At 39.2% G+C, this 21,276-nt stretch overlaps 1 protein-coding gene across 1 annotated transcript in view; it reads left to right on the top strand.

Annotated features, from left to right (window-relative positions):
- Nucleotides 1-21,276, top strand: part of KPNA1 (karyopherin subunit alpha 1) — a 56,152-nt gene that overhangs the window by 31,545 nt on the left and 3,331 nt on the right. The window contains exons 7-13 of the mRNA XM_084278161.1: nt 1,058-1,146; nt 3,032-3,131; nt 3,642-3,805; nt 5,011-5,089; nt 7,168-7,293; nt 19,161-19,288; nt 19,968-20,146. Coding sequence (XP_084134287.1) covers nt 1,058-1,146; nt 3,032-3,131; nt 3,642-3,805; nt 5,011-5,089; nt 7,168-7,293; nt 19,161-19,288; nt 19,968-20,146 — 865 coding nt within the window. The remainder of the gene's footprint in view (nt 1-1,057; nt 1,147-3,031; nt 3,132-3,641; nt 3,806-5,010; nt 5,090-7,167; nt 7,294-19,160; nt 19,289-19,967; nt 20,147-21,276) is intronic.

Below are 21,276 nucleotides of genomic sequence, written 5' to 3' on the forward strand. Positions count from 1 at the left end.
CAATTGCTCCTGGTGGTTCTGTCCTGTACCTCTTCCCTCCCCGCCCCCCTGCTGAGTAACTGGCTCAGTCTTGGCCAGCAGCTGGACCCTCTTGGAGCTGGCTGCTGTTGATTCTTTTGGACATGGAAAAAGTCTCTAGCAGCATCTCACAGAAGCCACCAGTGTAGTTGTTGCCACCTCCCCTTGCCCCACCTCCCCCTGAAAACCTCCCCATACAAACCCAATGCAACTTCAGACAATTTTTTTAGTTGTAGCTCCCATACTAAGAGAAAGTGATATCAAAAGCACCATTTGACTCAAACATATAAATGAAACCCAATTACATCTTTCAGTCTCGTCATGTTATAGGAGATGGATTTCATGCTGCTTTAGTTATCTTATGGTATTTTAGGTCTTCTTTTCTCAAAAGGAAGGTGTGTAGTAGTACTGATGTCCAAAGGAGAAAATACCTGTCTTTGTATTTGTCATGCTTGTGTCTAATAGGCAGTGCTGGTTCTTGTACAGTTTTCTCCTAAAGGATATAAACCAATGCCCATCTGAAATCTTTGGTTCTGAATATCAGTTTATCTTGTGTTTAGAGTCTCATTTTCATCTTACTTTGTATCAGCATTCTTAGAATGACTATGTAAACAACGCATGCTTTTATGGGTTGTTCTATATTTTTGGGTAGTTACAGCCTTGCTTGACCTGTGCTGCGAACATTCTGGACTTGAACCAACCTTGAACCTGGAGGAGTGTGGAATTAGTATGTGACTAAGCCTGAGAAGATAAGCTCATCTCTTGTATTGTGGACAGGGCAAGGTTATGTCTGCCTGCAAAGGCTTTGGAGGCATACATGTTGGCTGTTTTGGTATTCCCCTTAGGTCTGTGTAAATATTCCTGAATTGTATAATGAGCTTGGGTACATATATGTAATACTCTAAACCAGAATGCATTTACCTTTTGTGTATTTTCCAGGATCTAACAGTGAGAACAGAGTATGTCCCACTCTAATACAGACACTGAACTGATTGAAGTGTGAGAATTAAAGCAATTACTGTTCTGTTTTTCACTGCAGGCAGTATGGGCTCTTGGCAACATTGCTGGAGACAGCACTATGTGCAGGGACTACGTATTGGACTGTAATATCCTGCCCCCTTTATTGCAGTAAGTCTGTTTTAATATGTTTTTCAGAATTTTGCTTGAGTATCTGATAAGACTGAAGTTTGTTTCTTTGCCTTGCAGAGTAACCTCTATTTTTTGTTGTGGACTAATCACAGAATCACATAATTGTAGGGATTGGATGGGACCTCAAGAGATCATCGAGTCCAGTCCATTACTCTAATAGAGCTAAAATGGAAGTGTATTTAGTGGCAGCTAAGCTGGAACTATTTTATTCTATGGAGTGGGTGGATGTCTGGGCTTATTATAGAGTCATAGAGTAATTGAAGTTGAAGGGCACCTCTGTAGGTCATCTAGTCTAACCCTCTCTTCATAGCAGGTAAAATCAGATTAGATTGCTCGATTACTTAACCAGTCAAATTTGGAACATCAAAGGTGGATTCCGTAGCCTGGGGCGACCTGTTGCAGTACTGTGAGAAACAGCACCCTGATACCTAATCAGGATGTTTCACCTTGTGGCAGTTGCCTCTCGTCCCATCACCACGCATCTTTGAGAAGGATCTGGCGTCCTGTTTTCTATATCCACCTGTTACACTGTTGTAGGCAGCATTTAGATCTCCCCTTAAGCAGTCTCTTTCTAAGGCTGAACGTATCGATGTCTCTGACCTTCTCATTGTGTGTCATTTCTCTAGTCAGCTAATTACCTTGATGGTCCTCTGCTGAAGCACTATATTGTTGGTGCAGCAGTGTTGCCATGTCCAAATTAGGATTACTTAGTCTGTGTCCTTTGCAGGCTCTGCAGCAGTGTTTTCCGGTGCTCTCATAAAGACATTGGTGCAGTGTGAGACGACTGTGAAAAAAACTGAGCTGTTTCAGTTGTGAAAAAAAGAAGTCTTGCCTTGCTGCATTCCTCCTAGGCCAAAGAGCACTTTGGCTGGTCAGTTCTAAGAGGTCAGAATGATGCCTTGTTCAGAGGCTTTACCCTATGTTTGACTTAACTGACACCAGAGACACCTTTGTTTGTGCTGGGGTTGATGCCAGTGGCTGGTGCAGCCTTGGCATACGAGAGACCAGTTTTGGTATGCAGAATTCATGAAAGCATCAGTGGGCTTGGCATCAGTTCATGGCATCATTGGGCTTCTTGTGTTTTATGGAGCAGAAGCTGAACGTTCTGCAGCCGGTGTGTGGAGGCCACCTCTTAAAAACTGCAGGAAGAGATTGCTTTGGGGTGATCTGTAGAGTTGCTTTCTAACAAGAAAGCAGTGGGCAAGGCTCTCATGCTGTGTCTGAACTGTGCTTGCTGTGAGATCCAGGACTCTCTTCAATGCTTGGGAAACCCCAGAAGGTACTAGAAGTATTTTCTCAGGATATGTTTGGCTCTACTTTGCTACCTGTGCAACCTGTCCTAGGGAACCTGCTTTGACAGGGGGGTTGGACTCAATGGTCTCTGGAGGTCCCTTCCAACCCCTACAATTCTCTGGTTCTGTGACCTTAACATACAAAAGTGTAAAAGTAGGATTGATAATCTGACATTGACATAAAAATGCAGCTCAGTAAGGAGACTACTCTTCCAAACTACCTGCACATCTTTCCATTTAGAGTAATTTTGTCACAATTCCTGCACCTTTTGAATGTTAATCTGCCACATTAGTATCTAATCAGTTAAATGAAGATACTTCTAGAGTAAAGGGGGTTTGTTCTTGTTGGGAAATGAGGATTCATGTGTCTAGCATGCATATCAGTATCCAACCATCGTGGATCATTTTTCTCCAGATGTACTTACTACACAAAAAAAGTTTAGCCTATTTTGACCTGCTGTAAGTATAAACATAGGCCTGGTTGTATTTTAATGATTCGTAGAGTTGACTTTCTCTGGTTTATGCATTTATTAAAAAGGCAAAGATTGGATTTTTTTGTTTGCTTGTTTTAGATTGCTGTCAAAACAGAACCGTCTCACTATGACCCGAAATGCTGTATGGGCTCTATCTAACCTCTGCAGAGGGAAAAATCCTCCACCAGATTTTGCAAAGGTAAGAAGTGTTTGAAAGGAAATGTGCTGGAGATGGTGATATCCAAGTAAAATAAAGGGTGGTGAAGCTTAAAGTAAATATCAGAAACACCTCAGAATTTCTCTGAAGTGATGCACGGGCTTTTTACATGGTTTTGGATGTATTGTTGCCTCCTACATTTTGTTACTGTTCCTCACCTGGTGATGACCATCCCACAGAACAAAACTCTTGGCTGCTGTAGTGCAAAGTATGGGACATCTCGTTGGACAAGTATGAGTTTAATTTGCCCAAACCTTGTACTGTGGAGACCGAAGAATTCTCGTAGTGCTTTTTGGCTGAAGTGGACTCCATACTTGTGTAGCTAGAGCCCTGCAACAGAAGTGCTACCTACAGCTGAAATATTCTGAATATTGAACCTTGGATACCAGTGCTTAGTCCTCTCATGTCACATACAAAATTAATTGATGTGTTACTAGCTCTTCTGGCCCTTTTAATTGCACAGTGTCTGTACCTCTTCTTAATGTCTTACAGGTTTCACCTTGTCTTAGTGTGCTTTCCTGGCTGCTCTTCGTCAACGATACGGATGTATTAGCTGATGCCTGCTGGGCTTTGTCCTATTTGTCTGATGGCCCCAATGATAAAATCCAGGCTGTGATTGATGCAGGAGTCTGCAGAAGACTTGTGGAACTGCTGATGTAAGAAATTTATTTTGAGCAAATGTACTATGTGCTCTTTTCCCTAAAATCAAGGTTTGCAGCAATAGGAAGGTTAATTAGATATCTTGAAATATAATAATTTCCAAAAAGTAAGATTTAGGTTTTAATTTTACCTGTATTTCATCTTCTCTGTTTGTCATGAGTAACAGAAACAGTGGAACTTCGCTTGTATTGGTGTGACTATTTAAGAGACTTCTGCACTCAACATCTATGTTTTTGTAAAATTGATAATGTATACTGGCATTTTCTCTGTGCAATTGAAGTCCATATTATAATTACTTGCAAGTAAAATTGCCAAAGGATATCAAAGGCTTCTGCTTTTGATATGATTCTTTTTTAATATTTTTTTTTCTTGATATGTAAGAAATAGTAAAACTTACTGGAGTTGACAACGGCAGGGACTTGAAATGTAGATAATTTCCTAAACTTTTAGTGTAGGAAGAGTAAATGCATGCTTTGGTCAGGAAAATGTAGCTGTGGGGGCTGGGGTCAGGGAGGATGAGTGGCCTTGTTCTGAGCCATTTCTTGAGGTCTAAGGGAAGGACATGGAGCATGCACTTACCTAACTAGAGTACAACAAATAATGGTTTCCAGTCATGTAAATAAAAAAGACTATTAAGGTGTTTAAGATTAAAGCAAATTTGATGCTTGATTAATGGAGCCTATTACCTTAGGTACCTTTTTATAAAGAAGTGTTTTCATTTGAGAATAGAATACCTTACTTCACCCTTCCTATTCCAGTCCTGATATAATCATGATTTGTGGGGGGAATCACGTAAGATGGCAGAAGATAACTGAACAGCTGTATGGGACATGGTTGAGTTAAACACACAGCTTCTATCAGTGTTCCTCTGCCTTTGTGTGTGTTACATTAAGTGTTACTCATAGTTAAAGCTGATTTCTTTTTCCCTCCTCCTAAGGCTGCCTTTACTCTGAAGTATTGTTTTAATCTCATATTTTGTTTTTCTGCTGCTGAATGATATCTAAAGACCTAAATATTTAAAAACCCTCAAAAGAGTTATCTGTAGTTTAAAATCCAGGATTGTTTCAATTCAGATGGTGAGAGTTAAGTCAGGTTTAGCAGGGAAGATTTCCCCTGGTGGATAGATGTTCCTTCCTTGAGAATGTGAAGATGGAGACACTTCAGAATGGTTAATGCTTAGATCTTTCCTTGGTAATTTTAGGCACAATGACTACAAAGTTGTATCTCCTGCCTTACGAGCTGTTGGGAACATCGTCACAGGAGATGATATTCAGACCCAGGTATGAATTCACTTTCTCTTGTGTTGTACTGCAGTTCATCTTTCTGTTAACTGTGGTAGCCCATTCACAAGCATCTCCTCTTGTTCCTTTTGAAACTAGAAAGTGAAGGATTGATGGCACTAGTTGTCTCAAAACTGGCAGTTTTCATAGTTTTTCTATTTATTCCTGACCTGCTGGTAATTCTTTTATAGCTGTGTCTGGTATTTGTGTATACCTGTGCAATACCCTCTGAGGGTTTGGTTGGTTTGTGTGGGTTATTTATTGATTTATTTGTTCCCTTTTTTTCCTGATTTGCTTAAAGCAAGTCTGCCTTCTAGGCTGAATTTTATACTGAATGATGTGTCATGGTAGGGACTTCAAAGGCCTGTCATGTTGGACCATGCCAACAGTCTATGATGAATATACCAAAAAAGACTGGTCAGATTTTAGATGGTATTTAACTGTATCTGGGCACATGGGTTTTTTTTGTTTGTTTCATTTTGTTATAAATGTATCATTTGGTATTCTGTAGTTCTGTGACAATGAGATTAGAGGCGAAGATGTTAGCAGCAGCAGGACACTGGATACTGAACCACAAGGGATCACTAGACCACATGTAATGCAGGTCATTAAATACTGCAGAAAAGATTGCTATTCAAGAAAACATTAAAACATTTTGTTGCATGCAATTTTTTGTCAAGAGGAGCATACCATAAGTATTCCTAAAATTCTAGAGAACCACTTAAGTAGGATAGCTTGATAGTCCTGCCTGCAGATTGTGTTGTGTGCTAAAGAGGGGTCCAGAATGCATATAAAAATCCTGAGTCAGGTGTGCAAGGGAGAAGGAAGAGCTCAGCTTTGAGAGTCAATGTGTTTCTGATCATGTCAGCAACATACAAGGCAGCTGCCTGAAAACTGCGGCCTCAGATCACAAATCTGCTTTTGCATTAGATCTCATGTCCAGCAGTTAACAGTTGCCAATGCTTGGAGATGGCCAAAACCATACCTGGTATATGTGAGGTGAAAACCACATCTTTCTTTCCCCAGAAGATACCTGACAAAATCCTAAATTGCTTCTTTTAAATCTTAATTTGAAATGGAAAGGTTTTAGCAATGTGTGTGGAGTCAGAGAATAGATGAGCAAAGGAATTTAGACTCCAAGACCAGAAGTCATCAGCATGATTCAGTTTGACACTCTCACCTTTTTGATGTCTGCAAGCAGACTAAATTTTTTTTCATAAAATTCTGTACCCTACTTTCTAAGCTGCTTGCTCTTACCTTACAAGGCAAAAGTACCACGCTTCTTAGTAGGCTCTTCCAATTTTTTATTTACTTATAAGAAGTTGATATGTATATATATATATAAAATGTCTATAATATTTCAATTATTGAATCTTATGCCCTTTCAGAGGGTCAGAAAGCCCTTCACCATCAAACATCACAAGTATTTTGTCTTGTAACATCTGTTCTGGGGCATTTTCTCTTTTTCTTGGGGCACCTTAATTTGTTAACATGGATTTTCCCACAACCTTTCTGCTGTTTACAGTTGCCATTTTTAACATTTTTTTAATAACTCTTGCCTGTTCATGTCATTGGGTGCAACATCGGTAACTGTATTCCCCAATGTGCCAGCTGATGGAGAAAGCAGAAGTAGTTGGAGCGTCCAGGTACATAAAAATAGAGAAAACAAGGATTCAGGAAAATACTGTCATTTTATTTTTGTTTGGTTATAATGGGCTTAGTATCTTGTGTTCTGGTCACACTGAAATTGCAATGAAGGCATGATCGCTTATCTGAATTACTAGTTGTTGTGCTCATTAGCTTTCCTTCATTCATATAAATCACAAACATTTATTTCTTAGTTCTTGCTCTGGTTTGGGTAGTTTTTTTGGGTTGTTTTCCTTCTGTTTTGTTTTGGGTTTTTTTTGTTGGTGGTGTCCCCATCCTTCTATATCCCCTTTTAACTTTTTAGGATCATCTGATGGGATATCCGTCACAGATTTTGAAGACATTGTATCCCTTGTTCATGTGATTCTTTATCCTGAATTTTCTCTAAGGTGTGGTTTGCTTATTTTTACTTTAATTTCTTTTGTATTCAGGTAATTCTAAACTGTTCAGCACTGCAGAGCTTACTGCATTTGCTAAGCAGCCCAAAAGAATCTATCAAAAAGGAAGCATGCTGGACAATATCTAACATAACAGCTGGAAACAGAGCCCAGATCCAGGTAACCTTTTCAGCTATGATCAGTAATCTTTATCTTGCAGGCTAGAAGAAAGACACATTAGACGTCACGCTGGTTTTTGTGTATGAAGTGCATATACGTGTGCATACACAGTCACAGGTATATAATTATTTATAAGCAGAAGCTTATTATAGGCTCTGTGAATAGTTAGAATATTTCTACAGCCCAGTCATCTCTCAAATTCAAATGAAGATGATTGAATTTTATAATCATCAGCAGATTATAAGGGAGGGGAGATGGTCAGGCTAGTAGAGAATGACAAAATGATGCCAAACTCAAAAAATTGTTTTAATTAATTTGCTTTATGCTTTTGACAAAGATACAGAAAATCTTAGGTAAGAAAGGAGTAAGCTACCAACCTTGCAAGTCAAATAACTTCCAAGTTTCTTAATTTTACCACCAGATACAAAGACCTACATTATATAATACTTTCTTTCTTTATTCCTGTTGGTATTTTCATATAATTCCTGATACAAAATCTGCTTAACTAAATCTAAAATTGCTTTTTATTAAACTGAACAATAATGGAGGATATCTAACATATTGTGTTGGAATTCATCCTTCCTGGTTATACCAAATTTTGAAATCCCTTCCTATTAAGCAGTAGCACACAGAAGCAAATGTAAGTCTCACACCCTTCTGTCAGTTTTTACAATTAGGCCTCTGAAAGACCAAATCTTTGTTCTGAGTCTGGGATTAGTATTATCCATCAGGAAGAAGTCCCAGGAGACTTGTCTCCAGATAGTATAGATGAGAGATTGACCATCTCTGGAGGGAAATTTTTTTTTCTTTGACTAGATAAAGGAGTGTCCTGGTTCTGGCCAGGAGAAACTGCTGCATATATATTTTTTTCCCCAGTTATGGAGTTTTTTCAGAACAGCTACACTTGCTTGGCTTTCAAGGACAATTCCTTGTTCTTTCTCCTTTTCAGAAGTGATGGAAACCCAGATTATAGTGAAACCAGGCTTCATCTGTTAGATACACAAGGTTCCCATCAAGGCAGTTGAATCAGAGTCTCCTCAAATAAATCAAATTTAATTCTTCTGAAGTTACGTTTCTCAATGCTTTTCTCCCTCACTGGATAACAGAGAGTATTTTCAGAGATTCCAGAGGATGCATGGAAGTCCAGTTGGAGATCTGTGCTTTGAGAAATGGAAATAAAAAGCAGAAATATTAAGCATTCGAGACCTTCATCTCACTTGTTACTAACCAGGCAGAAACAATGTATGTTTGCACAGAAAGTAATACAAATTCTGTAGTACATTGGCAAAAGTGGCCAAGGAATGCTTCTTTCCTTCACAGCCTTTCCTTGTAAGGCAGCCTGACGTTTGCTTAGTCTCAGATCTGATGGCTCTGAATTACTCTGTGTGATCAGAATGAGCATGAAGTGGTTAACTGTCTCTGCCCAAGGCATGGAATTACTTTTCTTTTTGCAGAAAAGCAGGAGGTTGTCAAAAGGTTGCATGTTTTTCCTGGGGAAAAACTGGATTATATCCTTTGGGGGGTGGTGCTTGTGATCTTTTGGTTATGCATTCTCTCTTACAGAGCACATTGAGCTGCTGAAAGGGCAGCTTGATTCTTGAATGATGCCTTCATCTTCATCTAGAAAAGCATAGAAAATAAAGTTAATAATTTTCTGGAAGATAATTCCAGCTGTGATAAGCTTCCTGGAATTAAGAGCAAATGTTCATCTAACTTCAGAGATGCTTATGTTAGAAAACAAGCAGGCAAGAAAACAAAACAGGGAAGGGTGGAAAACTGTGTAGGTTATATGTGTCTTTCATAAGGATGTGACAAGGATGGAAGTAGAACTGTGAGCGAAGAAACCTCCTACAGTTGTATTTGCTCTGGATCTCTTAGTTGAGATTTTACTTTTACCACCAAGGAGCATGTTTTTTGTCAGATACAGAGGATGATACGGTTACTTAATCTGACCTTGATAGAGCTCCAAGCATTTTGATTCTGCCTTTGTTGTGGCTTGTCTGTTAATCTGTGGATTAGCTGAATTTCTAACAAAAAGTGCTGCGTAAAATCAGCAACTGTACCACTGTGTTTTGTCTTGCATCAGCAGTTGCAATTGCTGTGCAATTAACAGCGCAGAAAAGGTAGTTAGTTACTGCTGCTTGCACTAAGGTAAAAATGTTTTTGCCTTTGCTGTTCTTACAGTGAAGAATCTTTTGGCTGCTTCATCCATGCTGGTGCCACCTTAGAAACAGGGAAGAGTAGCGTTTTCTCTCTAGAAGGCCATTTCTGCTTTTCCTGGGAAGTCTTCAGCATATTTTCTGGGGAACAGTCCAGCCCAATACATTTCCTTAACTATGGGTTTTTTCTCAACTGTATCATAGAGTGGCTTCAGGATGTGCAATCATACAGGAACGTTGCAGACTTAAGAAAGAGTTGAGAAAATCAGATATCCATACAAGTCATTTCATAAAGAAATGTTTTGAAAGTGTCAGCAGAAAGTAAAGTTTGTTATTATAGCATTTTTAAAAAAACTTCAGGATCTATATTTTCATATTCTTGATCTACTGAAGATACAGTTGTGAAGAGTCCTAGAAGTAACTTAAAATTTAGTGTATTAGAAGCTATTTATTTCAGTAGTGCGTTTACTTACTATTTATTTCAGTAGTGTGTTATCTTCTGTGATTCAGTGTACTGTGTCATCCTGTTCAAGTGAAGGCGTAAGTGCCTGTCCTTGTTTCACAGGACTCTTACACCTGGTATGCACTGCTCAGGCACTTAAAAGTAAGGATTTAGGCCCAGAGTCTTAACTATACCTTTGGTAGTTATTTGTCTTCTAAACTGTTGTCACATCTGTATTTGCAAACAAGTAAGGATAAAATAATCTCTCCTTTTTTAAACAAAACTTGTTTAATCTACCTAAACAAAATTGTTTGGTACTTCTAAGCATGTGTGTTTAGTAGATTTTAAAGGTTTTGGGGTGTCATCGCTAGTTTAGGTCAGCGCCCTTTCTACAGAAAACAGATTAGAAGTGCTTTGTGACTCGGAAAGGTGAGATGGGAAGTCAGGGAGAGGGAAATGGATGCCTATAAGCCATTACTATTCCACTTTCATTTCTATTAGGTGATTCTTTAAAGTACAAAAAACCCTTAACTCAGCATAGAAAAATAGTTGTGTTTTCTTTCTCAGGATTTTTGCATCAAGAAGAATACACAGTGTCGACCAAGTGACTAAAGTACAGATATATTTAAAAGAGTCCACAGTAAAGCAGTTGCCTTAGGATATGTCTCAGGCAAGGTTGGAAGCATGTTAATGCGTTACTGAAGTCCATGAAGAAAAAAAAGAGAAGCAGCTTTTCAAAAGTGAAAGCCATAGTTCATGTAAGAGTCCCTCAGGTCCCATTCGGAGTAATTGAGCTGCCTTTGAACTCTGAGCACACACACACTGTATAGTGAAACACCAACTGCCCTGAGTGCATACCCAATTTAATCTATACTGGCAGTTAAAAATAAGAGATTAAAAACCCAGGGCTTCTGATTCTAAATGGGAGATAACTATCCTGGTAATTATGATGTATTGCAAATCATGTCCATCATGAGGCTTAGATTTTTGAGATGGTAGAAGGAGGCCTGTTACAGGAAAGTTGTGAAGTAAAGGGCATTGGAGAATATTTACGGTATGCTTGCTGGGAGATCTCAGTGCCACTGTTCCTTGAAAGTAAAATTGCAAATTGCAGGTATAATTACGATGATTATTTTGTGTTGAAAGGAAAGGCCCATCACAGTTGTGTAACAAATTCCAGAAAGGCTCTAGTTCTTAAGTTTCTAGTCTCAACTTAAAGAACATAGGGTGTGGTGAAACTTAGTTTCAGCTCAGAAGTGGATACATCTGCTTTCCTGAGAAAACTCTTTTCTCTGAGGTATTACTTCGGATAACTCTTAGTCAGTGTCAGAATCATTGTAAACATTTGAGCTGAAAACCACTTCATAATAATTTTTGAAGTTGGAAACTGCTGTTCAGTAAAGTGTTTATTGAAGGTGATCATATGCAAAAATGGAGAACAAAAATGTAGTGTATTTTCAGTAGCTGTGAGGACAAAGGAAAATTCCCATCTGGGAAGAATATCTGGTTTAACTTAAGTTCATGCATGGATGAACTTATTTTGTCTGTGAGTTGAGATTTTTTTCATTCTCTTAATTTCACACTGTGATGAATTAAAACATTACTTCCTGAGAATTGGTCCTTCTTAGAGAAGGAGTTCTGAAATACTGGCTGCAGCTCTAAACTCAATAATTAATTTTCCTTTCTCCCTAGTCCCTCCAGATTGCTAAGTGCTTCCTACTAGAGCTCATAGGCTGTAGCCAGATCTAGTCCACTCTGTATGATACAAACATGCACAATCTTTAACCAGAAACCAAACAGGAATAATTTCAGCACATGGTAATTTTTTTAAGTTAGATGTCTGCCTCGCATAGTAAACACAGTGTTGCAAGTTACCAGCTGATCTAACTAGTGGGTTGCTGCTCCAGGGCAGTTGGGGTGTTAGACTACTGTACGTACTTTGGGTAGTGCCCAAGCCATAATCTAGCCGTCCCTTCTGCACACCAAGAAGAAAATGAAACGTTGTGGTATATCTAATAGATACTTTACCTAACTGATATTAACAGACAGAGCTATATTTAGTGTTGTTTAAGATTGCATTGGGTTACGCTCCCTCCATCCACCCACTCTAAAGTATAGAAATATAAAGTTAGAGGGAAGGACTTCTATATTCATTTCCACTTTCATACTGCCTACAATGCTGTTTGGTAGCACACTCCAAAGGCTTTCACTGCCATTTCTAAAAGAAAAGACAGCAGCCTCTCACCATTAGATTTGCACTCAAACACAATCAAGTAAACTCTTTCTAGTGTTACGGCAATATAAGTTAACATGCATGAAATGTATGAAAGTAAGTGCTGAACTTTCTTTTGTAGCTGAGAATAAAGCACAGGTTTGGGGTCTTTCCTCCCCCACCAAAGTTGGAAGTGAAAGCCTTTCAGAGTGTGTTATCAACCGTGCCTAGGCAACAGAGAAGTATGGTGGAATACAGCAGTCTTTCCCCTCTTTATTTCTGTGCTTTCAAGGTTTGGGTTGGATGTGTATATCCTGATGCAGTCATGATTGTCACTAAGTATAGTTTTTGTTTGTTAATTTCCTAGTTTGTATACAGCTTTGCTGTACTTCAGTGGATAGCTTCCCCAGTCAGGGAGAAGGGGAACTACATCTTCCCGGGAGTCAGAAGGAGAACTGCACAACTGAAGCTAAATCCTGACTGTCGACCCTTCTGAAGGGTATGAAAGGCTGTCACATACCTCAGAAAATGTTCTGTGTCTAACTTCGCAACCTGTTGAAAAGCTATGAAAGGCAGTACATCAGACACAGTCATCCATATCTGACAGTGAAGACATCATAGGAGTTCTCTCCTGTTGACAGGTTAAGAAACTTATAACTTCTTTTCTAATATACCTTAAATTCTCACAAGAACATCTGGAAACCTAAGTATGGCTAGGCACGGTAGCAAAAGAACCTGTGCTGTATTTTTCCTTCTTTAGGGTTTCCTATCCTTACTGAAGTGGGACATGGGCATGTGCAGCAAATAATACATTGCCTGTCAGTTTTTAAAACTCCAGAATGAAATACATTTTTACACATTGGGGTAAAGATACAAGCTAAGAAGTGTCAGAGGCTCTTGTCCAAAAAGACCAGAGTAGGACTGGGGACATGGAAAAGGAATGATGTGGTTCACTTAAACGTAAGAGTGGATGCTTTATGGCAGAGCTTGCACCAGTGGTCTGAAATTTCTGTGTGCAGTTTGTGGTGGCAGGACTTAAAGTGTCTCAATTAGGAGTGAAATAGGGCATTGGTGACAAGGTCTTTTTTTTTTTTTTTTTGAGGACTGGCAAAAGTAAAAGATTAATTATTTCTAGGATTAAGTTTGTGTTTGAGTATCAGAATCTGTTTTCAGGCTTACTATATATTGTGTCCTATACTTCAAACTGCATTGAGTATAGCAGAGCTAGAATACCTTTAATTCTTTTATTCTGCTGGAGAACCTCAGCAGTCAGCAGTATTTATTGTGATCTTTTTTTGTAGAACAGACCCTGCAGATACTTCAGCAGGGTACTGTTCGTTACAGTGCAGGCTTTTCCCGACAGCAGGAGCAGCCTTGTGTAAACTGGCTAGGAGTTTGCTTTATACTCCGAACTGTGTATATAGGCTTAGGGTTCTGTCAACAACATAAAAGTCCATTAGAACTGAGATCCAAAGTGCTTCCTTCCTGGCTGTCAGCTGGCAGTGGTTTTGTACTCGTGCCGTCACGTTGAGTAGCTTTGGCTTACAAATGTTTGTTATGTTATTTAAAAAGCAGTTGTAAATTACAACAGTAAACAAAGAAACTGTAGGACAGGTAACCAAGAAGCCTCGATGAACTGAATTTTCCATCCAGGAGGAGGAGATCATAGCAGTAGGGCTGTATTTCCAGCTGCCAGCTAGGGTGGTGACTGTAATCTTGATTTGCAGGTGATGAGAGTGCTTGCAGGAGCAGAACAGCCATACTGCAAGACTTGGTTGTTTTCACATTTATGTGATGAATCTTATATAGACATGTGATGCCAACATTTGCATACTAAAAGTATATGTGTATGTGCATACAGTAAATTATTTACTTGTGTTAATTCAAAGGGGGAGAAGCAAATTCACTATGTATTGACTGGCTGAAAATGCTAATCTAATATGTTACTGCAGAAGACCTGCATCTGACAGTGATTACTGTGTGGGTAGATTCAACATGCAAACAGATGTAATAAAACTCTGAACATTCATTTTTCTCTAGTTTCAGTCTAAAAATCAAATACTATAAAGTGAAGAAGCTTGATAAAAATAAATAAAAATGATAGAATGCTTCCAAGAGACAGGCTACAGCACAGGGATGCCATCTATTTAAAAGAACCCAACAGAACCCCGAACACAAAAAGGTTGTCACTTCAAAAGTGAGGGCCAGATTTGCTGAAGGACTGAGTTAAATTTCAAAGGAAATTTTAAAATTCAGATTTCAATTAAAATTTAATTTTAGTTTTCTGAAAGACTCATGGTTATAAGTCAAGGTGGAGTTCAGTTCTGGCAAATCTGAATGGATGCAGTTATGCTGAAATTTCAGCATCTAATGCATTAAAGGATGGGCTCTGCGTTACATGTTACGCAGAAAAGAGATTTCTAATGTATTTTGAAGACACCACCTTAGTGCTTACTAGCAGCAACCTAAAACCAATGAGAATGTTGGAAATCATCAGGAAAGGGATAAAAAAAACCCAAAGGGGAATCCTTACTCTTGTTCTAGTATAAATCTTCACTGTTACTCTGTATGTATGTCCATCCTTAGAGAATATGGTAGGAGTGGGTGGTAAGGAGGGATTGTAAAATGTCAACTGGATTCCGTATGAGGAACAACTTCATAGACTATGAGACAAGTGAAGGGAGAAGTGGCAGAATGCTGTAGAAACGTGAGTGGCATCTGAGATGGTGAACAAGGAAAGAATTAGGGGGGTTTTTTGGCAAGAAAGAGGCATCAGAGAGATCACTAGGTGCTGTGTTTCTGGAACTTGTTGCTGAATACTTAAAAAGGGGAAAAAGAAAAAGAAACATGACTAGAGTGTACACTTTGCTGTGCATCTGCTGTTGACTGCTGTTGGAAGCAGGTTTTGTTCTTGCATGCAAGCACAAGAGTAATTTGGATAGGAAAAATCCATATAGAACTGTTAGAAAAGATCCAAGTTTTGCATTATTTCTTCAGGCTTTGGTTACCCTGTCGGCATGCTGTTATACTCCCTGAAAAATTCAGGTCACAGTTAGAGGGCATAAACGTGAGCATTGCAACACATCAACTGCCCAGAAAGAATGGTTAAACATCCTTTACTTTATAGCATGTAGGAGGCAGTTACCCACTATTTGCATGAATGACCAGGGCAATTTTTCAAGGAATAATGGAACATTTGAGCAGGGGAGGAAGAGCGAGATCTGTAGTAGTTTGTATATCAGTCCTTACAATTTGATTTTTTTAGTTTCCCTTTTATTTCTTTCACGTGTTTTTTAAATTCTTGTTAAACTGAAAGCGCCTGACTGCGTTCACTTTGTTTGAAAGCTATGCTTGTCTTGAGCATTTTGCATGCATTACATTGCTTTAGTCTTCAGCATGCTTTCTTATGTCAGGCACACACAATACAGTAATTCTGAAAAAGTAATTGAAATTACCACTTTCTAAATCCTCAGAAGTTTTAAGAACCTCATCCTGACACATCCTTTAGGGTTTTGTTTTGCACGAGGTTTCTTCAAGAAGAAAACAAACCCAAATTCTATTTTGGTAGTTTCACAGAATGACAGAATGCTAAGGGTTGGAAGGGACCTCAAAAGATCATCTAGTCCAATGCCCCTGCCAGAGTAGCATCACCTAGATGAAATTACACAGGAACACATCCAGGCAGGTTTTGAATGCCTCCAGAGAAGGAGACTCCACAACCTCTCTGTACAGCCTGTGCCAGTGCTCTGTTACCCTCACAGTGAAAAGGCTTTTCCCTGTGTTCACATGGAACTGCCTGTGCTCCAGCTTGTATCCACTGCTCCTTATCCTGTTGCTGGACATCACCGAGAAGAGCCTGGCTCTGTCTTCCTGACACTCACCCTTTACATATTTATAGACATTAATGAGGTCACCCCTCAGTCTCCCCCAGGCTAAAGAGGCCCAGCTCCTTCAGCCTTTCCTCATAAGGAAGGTGTTCCATTCCCTTCATCATCTTAATCATCAGTTTACAGTTTCATCACTCAGAAGGAAGTTAACTGAAAGGGAAACATGGCCTGTTTCTACAATAACTGGTTCCAACATAAAGTCTCACTAAGCTAGAGAACCTCAGGCACTCTAGTTTGCTCTCAAGAGGCTGTGGGCAAGACTGCAAGTCATGGGGTGTAAGTAATAGATGCTACTGGCACTTTCTCTGTATTAATGCTTCCTTGTTTCCACCCTTGCTGAGCTTAATTAGATTTTGAAATCAAGTGATGATATTGAGGTTAAAGCAAACTATTTTCTGACCCAGTTGATGTATTTTATTTTTGAAAAAATCTAAGGTCTGAAGTTTCAACTGTCAGCAGACTGCTAGTTGAAAAACTTTGTTGTATGGCTGAGAAACAGTGAAGTACCTTTAACAGGGACTCATGCTAAGGTAGGGTGGTGACAACACATTGCATATCAGGCAGGAGGAAACATAAAAATATAGTGACTGATGCTGTGCTTCTTTCTTGAGCTGGTCTTTTTCAGTGCAGTGCCCTGTGAGAGGCTGCAATTCATCGAGGTGCTTTAATCTGTTCTATTTGGGTAAAGATAGCCAACTTCACTGTAGAATAGAAAGCAAATAAGGTGCTCATGACCTTTTGTACAATAGAATAGGAAATAGAAATAGATACAAGTAGAATTAGGAATAAGAGCACTCACCCAAGAGTTGTGAGATCTGGATACTGTTCTTTCTGAAAAGGTTCAAGTCCACATTTCTCCACTCAGAGAAGAGTAATTTTACTCCCCATTACATTGAAGCAATGAGTTCTAAAGTGATAGAGCCAGAAGGAAAACAATAACAATCTGGATTCTCCCACTTGCTGCCCTCCCGCTGCTTGGTCCCTTTGTTCTGAAATTCTATTTTACCTTAAAATGTTTCAATTTAAACTTGTAAATTTTAAGTTCTGGCATTAAGAAGGCTTGAAGTATGTTACTGCCTGTCAGCTAAGATGTGAATGCCCTCATGTATCCTATCCTAGATCTATATCAAGGTCTTTTGCTATAGAATTCTTAACATCCCTTAACACACTTCTACCTCGACATCACCCTTGTATAGTACTGCTGGGACTGACATAAAACATGTGTAGACTGCCAAGTCCCCTTTTTCTTTGACTCACCAGGACTGAAGTTCACTGGTGAAATCACTCATGCCCTCGCTCTCTAGATGCAGAAGCCCTAGCAGCTGGTGTCCTGTGGACTGTGATCCAGCCCCTGTGGCTGATGCTGGGACCCTCATCTCTAGTTGCAGGGGCCCCCTTCATCCAAGGGGGTGACATTGTTTGCTGGCCCTGAATTCACCCTTTATGGCTACCCCAGAGACATGCTCCCTAGCCCAATGGCTCTTCCAGCTACTGATGCTTGGACCCCCACCCTACTTCAGTCACTGGTCTTACAGGCATAGGGTGTCCCTGAGGTCTGATACAGTTCCTGGCCCAAATTCACCCATACTGGTGTCAGTTGATATCAACTTACATCAGTCACTCAGGCTGGAGAGGTTACATGGTAAGATAGATAAGAAAAGAGTTTTGCACAGTCCCACTTGTCCCTGTCTTACCAGTTACAAAATCCAGGCTGGCTCTGCAAAGCTGTGCCTGTAGCTTCTTAATGGCCCATTAATTAGTGACTGAGCCTTTCCTTCTTTGTGACTGTCTCTCTTATCCCTTGCCTATCAGGTTTGTGTCACCACCTGTTTTATTTATTGCTTTCCTGTTATTTGTATCTCCCTTTGAGGTGAAAAGGTCCTTGATCTGATAACCTTAATGAAGCAGATGCTCTCCTTTTCCAAGTACCCTTACAGTGTGTTGCTTTTTTGTGTTTTTAAGATTTTTTTCCCCCATAACATATGCCGGGGGAAAAAAGCATTCTATTTTTTTTAAAGGTATTTTTTCTTTTGAACTTTTAAAAAATAGCTTCTGTTTATGACCTACTATTTCCAGCATTCATGTTCAAAAATTTCAGTTTAGGACTTTTTTTCAAATGTTCTTTGGAAAGTAGAAATCTAATGAAATATTCCGTGATGGAACGGTAGGTGGTTTTCCTTGAGGACCGCAGATTGGTGTTCTAGAAGTGTAGAGTTTGTGGTAAAGGAGACATTGTTCATGGGGCTGTTGATACAGTTGGTAGGTGGGTACAGATTTACAAAACAAATGCAATGCTGATGCTCAGGCAAATAGGAAGAGTAAAAGAAATATCAAACAGTTGAGGGTTTTGCACATCCACATCCAGAGCTGGCTGCAGCTTTTTGCTGCCTGTAATGTTAGGTTTATTCTGCAGATCTCGAAAAAAGAGCTCTGGTTTTCTTTGAACTTGCCATTTAGCAGTTATGTGGTGACTTATATTTGTAAGATGGTAGTTTAAAAGCGTAATTCCAAGCTCTGGCTTCTTTGAATGATCCTTCTGAAAGTGAATCCAGTCCTGGTTTAATTTGCGTCTCATTCAAAAGGTTCTTTCCAGAGGAACTTAGTAGAAACTTGAAGATGCTGAGTAAATACTTAATTTGACTTAACATCAGTGTGGTGGGCTAAGCAGTTAACCATATTTCTGAGTTGCTTTGTATTTTCCCCAGGAAAGAATATATTGATGCTTGCTTGTTTTGAGGAGTCCTTACGATACGTTCTCTCTTTGCTCTGTTGCCTCACACAGTGCAAGTGTAGCATGACATACAGGTTTATGAAGCATTTCTGTGTTTGGGGGATCTTAACAACTTAGTGGCTTACTGACTTTTTCACTACCTGAAAAAATAAGGGAAGTATGTCATTCACTTGCTGTCAAGGTATAATGTAACACATCAGATATGGCAGTGACTTTGGTGTGAATGTGTATTGAATTATCTTGGGTTAAGCACAGACCCTGGCAGTAACTAGGGATTTGAATGTAAAGATGAAAGCTGGGGGGGCGGGGTTGACCCTTGATATGTTAACATTTTATAGTTTATTCTCTTGTGCTGAGCATAGGCATTAATGAGCTCAGGAAAAGGAACTTATATCTAATTTTTATTATAACCCTGACATGTCATTTCTTTTTGCAGACAGCCATAGATGCCCATATCTTTCCAGCTCTTATAAACATTTTGCAAACGGCTGAGTTTCGGACGAGGAAGGAAGCTGCTTGGGCAATCACAAATGCAACATCTGGAGGCTCTGCTGAACAGATCAAGTATGGAATAGTTCGAATCTTTGCAATTGAGCGAATCAGTGTTTGTACAAGGAGTCAAATCAGTCATCTAGAAATTGGAAAACCTTTCTGTGTGATTCCACTGTTTGTCTCCATAAGGTCCACATCTCTGTATTGAGTTGTGAATGAGATATTCATTCCTTTATGGAGAAGTCATGTAAGAATTTCAGCTGTAATACTCAACCATTTGAATCGTTTCTCTTACGAGAAAAAAGTAAATTAAACTTTTAAACTAATTTTTTACTGATTATTGCAGAGTGTAACGAAGTCTGGAGAGGAATAGCTGAGCCCTTGAGTCAAAGGCATAATTTGCATTGCTTTTCCTGTTTAACTTCTACCAGTACATTATGCTTATATACAATACTGTATAAAATGAAATTATAAGTATCTAAAATTATAAATGGATATAGCATATTAATAGGAAATGTATTTATACGTTATATTGGTAAAATGGGAAATAATTTACAAACATATGTACATATGTACACGCATACAGAGAGTATTTTAAAGTTATTGTCGTGTTCCAGCTAAAACTGGATGGATAGTAGAGGTCTGAAGTTTCCCCAGTTTCTCCAATCAAGTTGATTCTTTATCTGGTCATTTGGCTATGCTGGTTATACTTTTGCAGACAATTTACTGGGTTTCATGTGGTGTTTTTCAGGTATTTAGTAGAACTGGGATGCATCAAACCACTCTGCGACCTTCTTACAGTAATGGACTCAAAGATTGTGCAAGTAGCACTGAATGGGCTGGAGAACATCCTGAGGCTTGGAGAGCAGGAATCCAAACGCAGCGGCACTGGCATTAACCCTTACTGCGCTCTTATTGAAGAAGCGTACGGTATGAGCAAAACATCTGTGGAAGTCAGGGCTTAAAGCAATGATAACGAACCCATTAGAGTTTCAGTACACCAAAATCTATTAATTTCTTCATCACTATTATCTGAAAATGAACTGTTCTTTGACAAGTCTCTGTTTACCAATATACTCCCATCTTTTAGATTTACTGTCTTTGTCTGCATGTAGATTGGAGACACTGTGTGCATATCTTCTCTTAATTTCTTTTCACCCTGAGGGAGGCTTCTGGATGCCATTCAGCTTCAGTATCTTCCCTCCACAGCAGATAAAAGTTCAGGCACACTGTTCTGTAGCTCAGGTTTCAAACCTTTCCCTTTGCTCTCTGCTGCCCTGCAGAATTATGGCAGCAGCAGCACCTTCCTTGTTTGCTGTGCTGAGGGTTTGGCATAATTTCATCCCACTTCTGGGGTATTGCTGCTTTTGGGGTTGGTTTTTGTGTTGAATGGCACGTACTTCATAAGAAAAATAAAGATGAATTATCAGGAGCAATATAAAAAGAGGGATAGTAGCAATGAACATGGTTTCTTGAACCAAGGTTATTTTGACTTCCAGGGAGGATAGATATCAGAATATGACTTTTTCTTGCTTGGTTCTAACTTCACTTTTCGTGTCAGAATTGTTTCCTCTAGTCTTCATACATAGTAAAAGGAGCAGACAAGAAGGTCATTTCAGTTCCCAATATCAGAGATTTACTAGAGTAGCTAAGGCTTGGATTTTATTCTAGCATCATTCTCAGGTATCAAAGATAGTTTAACTTGCTGTATTATTTTGTTTCTGATTACAAAGCCCGAGTACTCCCATCTGCTTAATGCCTACCCAAAAACTGGTTGTATGAGTTTGACTGCATTGCATATACACATAACACACATTAGGTAAGGGAGTCTCTGTCCTTGGAAGTTTTGAAGACTTCTGTAGCTGCAGCTGACCTAATCTCATGTTGGTAGTAGTGCTGAGCTGGGCTGCAGGTTGGACTAGATGGTTACCAAAAGTCTATTCCAACTTGTGGTGATGTGATTCTGTAGTCATGCTCTTTGTTAAAAAAATAAACAAAGCCCAACACTCTGAACACACTTTCAGGAAAACATAGTCCTAAAAAAACCTCTTCTTTGAGGC

The sequence above is a fragment of the Gallinula chloropus genome, assembly GCF_964237585.1.
Source record: "Gallinula chloropus genome assembly, chromosome: 1".
In the NCBI taxonomy this organism is placed as follows: domain Eukaryota; kingdom Metazoa; phylum Chordata; class Aves; order Gruiformes; family Rallidae; genus Gallinula; species Gallinula chloropus.